The following is a 6,000-nucleotide window of genomic DNA, read 5'->3' as shown; positions in this document are numbered from 1 at the left end:
ACACACGCACACACACACACACACACACACAGGAGGACACACACCTGGTGCAGGGATTGCGGCAGCAGAGTGTAGTCGTCATTTTCTCCCAGGGCCTGCAGCGAGGCCAGCAGCTCCAGACTGGGGCTCTGAACTTCATCTGCGGCGACGCCTCCTAGAAACAAAACAAAACAAAACAAAAGAACATCAAAAACCAAACACTGGAATGAATCCATACTTGATGGGTCAGAAACGTGCTGTTCCCATTTTTTGTCAAATCAGATCTGTAACAAAGTTGTATTTGTGTCTGTTAAATCACATTCGCTCAAAGAAAACCCTCAGATTAGAGAAAACCATCTGAGAACAGTTGTACCTGCATCTGAGCATCAGATCAAATGACAGCGTTAGCTTCATTAGCTCAGTGTTAGCTCATGCCAGCAGGGTGTGGCGCTCCTCTGGGGCTCAACGCAACTCAGCGCAGCAGGCGTTAGAGAAAGCAGACACCATGCAATGATCCTATCCTAGTAAAATACATTTTAAATGAAAAAAAAAACCTAAAATTTGTTTTTGTATTTCATTTAAAATCTAAGCTAATGATCTGTTGTAGATATTGTAAGAAATTAGCTATTTTGCTTTGAAGGGTCTTGTAGGTTTCGTGGCTCTGAAGAAAATTTGTTTAGCTGGATTTAAGGCAAAAATGGCACTCAGAGTTSGACAGATTAGTGAGCCATTCAKCTTCTACGCACCACTAATCTGGAAAAAACTTCCAGAAAACTGTAAAACCGCTGAAACATAGAGTTCCTTCTAAATCGAGGCTAAAAACCAAACCGTTTACAGTTCCCTTTGATTCCTAGCACACAGATCCATTTATTTAATGTATACTTACCTGATAATTCTGATAACGGCATTTAACAAAACATAAAGTTTATTATCTCATAATTGGTTACTGTATGATGTTTTGTTTCTGGTGTAAAATTTGAACTGTCTTGTTGCTGCAATGTGCTACACAAATAAACTTGACGTGGCCCCTTCTCTAGTTCAAAGAAAGTTTCAAACTAGTCAAAGTTACCATGACAACCTCTGCTCTGTTCTGCATGAGATCTGGCATTTAAACTTCTTCCAAAACAACATTTTATTACGTCCCTAAGTATTTTTTTGCCAAAAGATGATTTCGGCAAAATATACATCTTTTTTAGCAAAGATTTGCTTTGGCGGTTATTTAAAGAGTTATTTTTAAGTTCACCCTGTAACTGCTCTGCACCATTTTTTATATTACCTTTTTAAAAAAAAATACTCCAACACAGAATTGACATCTGCATTCTTTGAAGCCTAAAAACTCTCCCTCGGTGAACAATGAGGCCGTATTTTACCTGTAGCGCTGCTGACCAATGCTGCGTCTTTCCCAGTGACCCCGCCTCCAGAACCTCTGGGTGGAACGGCGTTTTTGTTTCCCATCCTGCGCGACGCGGCCAGAGTTTACCCTTAAAGTTCCTAAAGTTGCTGAGAGAACCTGTTCCAGGCAGGTTCCCTTCGTTTCAGCCCCCTTGGGAAAACATGAACTGCTCTGAGTTTATCGGAACACTTCCTCAGAGCAGAGATAAGGAAATTACTTTGGAAAATTTACTCTGCCGTACAGCCCATGGGAGGACGGGGGGATGAGGGGCAGCGTTAAGGGGCGCTCCAGTGATCCACTGTGGACGGGGTGTGTATTTAATCCTACTCCGGCTCTCCTGGGTGGCCAGAAGAACAAAGGGAAGCTGAAATGTTCATAAATGTGGCGCTGAGGCCAACTCCAGCTGGATATCTGCCTTCCTCTTCGCTTGAATTCCTTCCACCAGTCGTCCTGTCAAAACAAAACAAAACAAAAAAAAAAAGAACAACACATATGGCCTGAGCCTACTGATCTAGAGAAAGAATCACTGGTGGAGTGGAGTGGTCATTATGTTGTCGACTTGATGGGTTTCCTTTGTGTTTATACCACGGATACTGACTGTAGTTCAGCAGTGAAGTAGAGCAACTGTCAACGCATAGACAGATCTGTGTTTGCTATTAATTATTTATCACCGCTTCTTTAATCTGAAAGGGCAGCTTTGGAATAAGAAATGAATTGTCAAGGCCTTCTTAAGGAAACAAATATCCAATAAATGGATAAACTGCACACAAACTTGACTATTGTTTGACTTAGAAAACAAGGATTGGTTTTTGTATGAGCCAAACGGGCGGTTGCTCAGGGCGGCATTAGAAAGGGAATCATGCCATCAACAGATCAAAAATATAACATTAATCTGAGAAGCAGCCAAATGAAGACATAGGAAATAAATAATGCACATTAATGACTCAGGGGCAATGAATCTACATGTAAGTTTGAATTTGTAGGTTTTCTCTGTAGGGAATTTTTAAAACTTCGTGTCCTTTTGCTTCCATAATCATACACCACCTAGTGTTGTGGGCATCACATTGCATCTCAGATTTTCCAGTAAAATACAATGAAGTTTGTGGCTGTGAGATGATAAAATATAGAACATTGCAAATACTATTAACATTTTATATTTATATTTTATATCAAACAAAGCTTAAAATAAATCTGACTTTGAAATTCAATGCCTTGAAATTTAAGGTCTCTGTCTCTTTAAGAAGTGCCTGCTCTTTCTGAAACTCCGCATTCAGGAAGTTATGACAACATGTCTCCTCTATTAACCCTTTCACAACATTTTTACCAGAGTTTCACTGAAAAGTAGCTCCTATAACGAGTTCAGCAGATGTACAGTTCAACCTGGTGTTTGCTAATTGCTGTTGGCTAGTCTGAAGGAGTTGAGTGGGGGAGGAGCTGCGCCTTGAAGGCGGGGCTAGGCCCCTAGGTGTTTTGCACACCTRAATGGTTGCCAYGGGAGATTGAAGGATTTCTAAAACATGCATAAAAGAATCAAAGCAACACTCCAGGTGTGTTTGTGATGAGAGAATAACATTGTAACATGAAGCTCAAAAAAGCCAATTTTACCTAATACTTTTACCTGAATGTTTAGACACACAAGCTAACAAAAACTAGAACATCGTCACATTTTTTGGCTTACTATACAGGACAATAAAAGTTCTGCTGCACATATGAACATTTCTGCCTCATGTAGGTTACATTTTCAGCCTGAGCTCTGAGGGCATGAAATCTGTGCGATACTCACGCAGCCTGTTAGCTGTCATGGGAAAGTTATGGACTGCAACATGGAATGCGACATAAAGTACAAACGCCAGCAGCAGGGTCTGACTCACAGGGTTTGCAGCTTTGGAGCTGAGAATGATGCAGTGGAGGCTTAAAAGATGAAATTCTGTGTGAATCACAGCATGACATTTCTGGGTTTGCTTCAACAGATTCTATTTTGCTACTTAGAAATGTATTGAAGCTATGAGCTAAATACTGTTTTTAATCCAACGGGGTTTTTTTCTGCCACATCACCTGAGACAATTTGGAGGAAAACAATTGCCTGAGAAAAGTAAATATGTTCTCCTTTTCTAGGATGTTATGTTGTGAGGGAGCTGCTTACCTCCTCTCTAGACTAGCTGTTAGCTTTCGCCACTCCAGAAATGCATCAGTCTATTGAAATAAGGAGAACGAATGCACACCTAAGTTATACAGCAACACAATGATCATAGCAACACCAGAAAATCTGAATTGCTCAAAAAATTAGTAGGTTCTGGAGTGACACTGTCAAAGTCCAGACTGCAATTTGATTGAGATGCRGAGACATGACATTGTCAATGCTCAAAGCCGATGAACTGAAACAATTTTGTAAATAAGAGCGGGCCAAAACTTCTTCAGAGTGATGAAAAGGAATAATTGCCAGTCAGCACTAACACTGCTGTTGCCAGGAAGGTCAGAATCAGTTACTGGGTTAGTGGGGCAACTGCTTTTTCTGAAGTCCTTCCAATGACTCCCTGTAGCTCAGAGAAAAAACTCTTATTAGTTTATAAATCACTCAATAGTTTAGCAACAAAATACGTTAAAGATCTATGGTCGTTGAATCAGTCTTCCAGACCTCTCTGGTTTTCTCTGGACTGCTCTGCATCCCCAACATGGAGAAGCAGCATTCTGTTTTTATGCTCCACTAATATGGAACAAACTTCCAGAAAACTGCTGACACACTAAGTTTCCTTAAATTAGAGGTAGAAATCCATTTGTTTAGAGCTGCTTTTGACTAAAATTAGAGGAAGTCTAGTCTGGATTACAACTTTTCATTACTTATAATGCATAATGTTTTGGGGCCTTTTGTGTTTATTGTGTTATATAAAACAGTTTGAATTACATTGGTTATGAAATATGTTACACAAAGCTTGGCTAGCTCAGGGTTGTCCTAGCTTGTTCTTCAGCTAGAAAACCCACTTCTGCTCATGTTGAAAAACCAGACCAGACATCAATGTGTACTTTCATTTGACATAACTGATTATGTAATAGAATTTAATGTAACAAATAACTCTATATGACAAAGCTGGGACAAAAAAAAACTAGATGTAATTAACATCTGCTGATGTATTTCGATGTTAGATCCCACAAATTTTGCTGAATAAACCACCACATACTATTTCTGAAGGACAAACTACCACTAATTTGCATTCATACCATAAAAGTTAAATATTTCCATATCAGTTTAGGAATCTCGGGAAGTCTTCCCGACTCTTCCCGCTGAATTATCTGGATATTTTATCCAAATGTCCCTTTTAGAGGAACTAAAGTGCAGGTGGCTCCCGKGGTGTGAACTTGCACGTGTCTCTGACACAACTGCAGCTCGCGCTCCCCCCGTTTTAACGACTTTGTTTACAGCAGAGCCTGTCAGTCTGGACCAAATGTGCTCTATATCATCCGACATGAACGCTAGAAACTGACCTTAAAGGACAGAATAGACCTCCGCCTCCTTATGTCAGCATCATTAACGAGACTAAAGTAGGTTACCGAGTTTAAAGCGGTCCGTCTCCGTTATGACTGCTGGAATAATCACCACTTCCTGTGTTACTGTACCCCAAACAGCCATGGTACTGGTCTACGCCAGTGCCTGGTCTTTAGGACAGAGAACACGGGCTGTGAGGATGGATGGAGGGCTGCACTCACTGCTGGATGGTGCCTCTCGGTTGGCCGTCTGTCCTAACATCAACGCCCTGGATCAGCGTCGCGGCGTTTCCTCTCCTCTACCCGCGGCTGAATCCGGTCAAACTTCCGTCTGTGTCCCGCACTCTTCCAGCCTGTTTGTTTACGCTTCTATCTGGGGATTTTTTTCCTGCTTCTTCTCGCCGCAAACACATATATAAATAAATATACCCATCTCCCAACAAAAGCTGGTTATTTAGTTCATTCTGCGTGCGTCCGTTGCTGCCATCTTCTGGCAGATGTGGTCCACTGGCCCCTGGTGGTGTCGGTGCTTACGTAACAGATGAAGCGTTCAGGAAATAAAACAGGGCAGAGGATTACAGGAGAAACGGCAAAATGTGACCTGCACCGCATTGCCTCCTTTACATAAGCAGAACAGAGCACATTTATGTTCATTAGCCAAATCACTGCAATATATCTATAGGTTTTTATTATGAAATATCTTCAATATTCTACTCGCAAAATGTACACTCAAAAAACGGGATTAGTTAAACAACAAAAAAATGGTTTTTAATGTGGGCATTTTGAAAATGGCCACCAGATAAAAGAATCAATGATAACTAGAACATTTCTGAAGAAATTTAAACGGGGCCTGCCAAAGTGTGCTCTTTGTTTGGAACCCGGCGTTCTCATGCTAAAAAATTAGCATTAAAGCTAAAGTAAGCTACAATGTATTCAATAGGAGAGTCACAAGCATGTTGAGCAACATTGACTCACTCTATCCATTGTTTAAGCTAATATTAGAAAAAAAATGCTTATGTTACCCAAATGCTGCCAGTGGAATGTGGGGTCTCACTAGAATACATTGACGTCCTCCATTCAGTGTGCTAAACATGGCTAATAAATAAACAAAACAGCTTAAAAGCTTATTTTAGGGAAAAGGCTACTGC

General features: G+C 40.7%; 1 protein-coding gene and 1 long non-coding RNA gene across 5 annotated transcripts in view; one reads left to right on the top strand and one right to left on the bottom strand.

Moving 5' to 3' along the window:
* cnstb (consortin, connexin sorting protein b) overlaps nucleotides 1–5,359 on the bottom strand; it is a 20,108-nt gene extending 14,749 nt beyond the window's left edge. The window contains exons 1-4 of one of the 4 annotated variants that reach the window (XM_008398173.2): nucleotides 5,075–5,358; nucleotides 3,516–3,565; nucleotides 1,350–1,822; nucleotides 45–154 (exon numbers count right to left, since the gene is read on the bottom strand). In XM_008398173.2, the coding sequence (XP_008396395.1) occupies nucleotides 45–154; nucleotides 1,350–1,434 (195 nt within the window). In that variant the 5' untranslated portion in view covers nucleotides 1,435–1,822; nucleotides 3,516–3,565; nucleotides 5,075–5,358. Of the gene's footprint in view, nucleotides 1–44; nucleotides 155–1,349; nucleotides 3,566–5,074 lie in introns of all 4 variants that reach the window. The other 3 variants (XM_017302276.1, XM_017302277.1, XM_008398170.2) reach the window with 3 other exon arrangements.
* On the top strand, nucleotides 3,572–5,280 carry LOC108165775 (uncharacterized). The gene is made up of 2 exons (XR_001776108.1): nucleotides 3,572–4,909; nucleotides 4,994–5,280. It is a non-coding gene; the product is annotated as an uncharacterized LOC108165775 (long non-coding RNA).
* Nucleotides 5,360–6,000: the final 641 nt, after the last annotated feature.

Source organism: Poecilia reticulata, linkage group LG21 (assembly GCF_000633615.1).
Source record: "Poecilia reticulata strain Guanapo linkage group LG21, Guppy_female_1.0+MT, whole genome shotgun sequence".
Lineage (NCBI taxonomy): Eukaryota > Metazoa > Chordata > Actinopteri > Cyprinodontiformes > Poeciliidae > Poecilia > Poecilia reticulata.
This window is presented reverse-complemented; position numbering and strand designations above follow the sequence as displayed.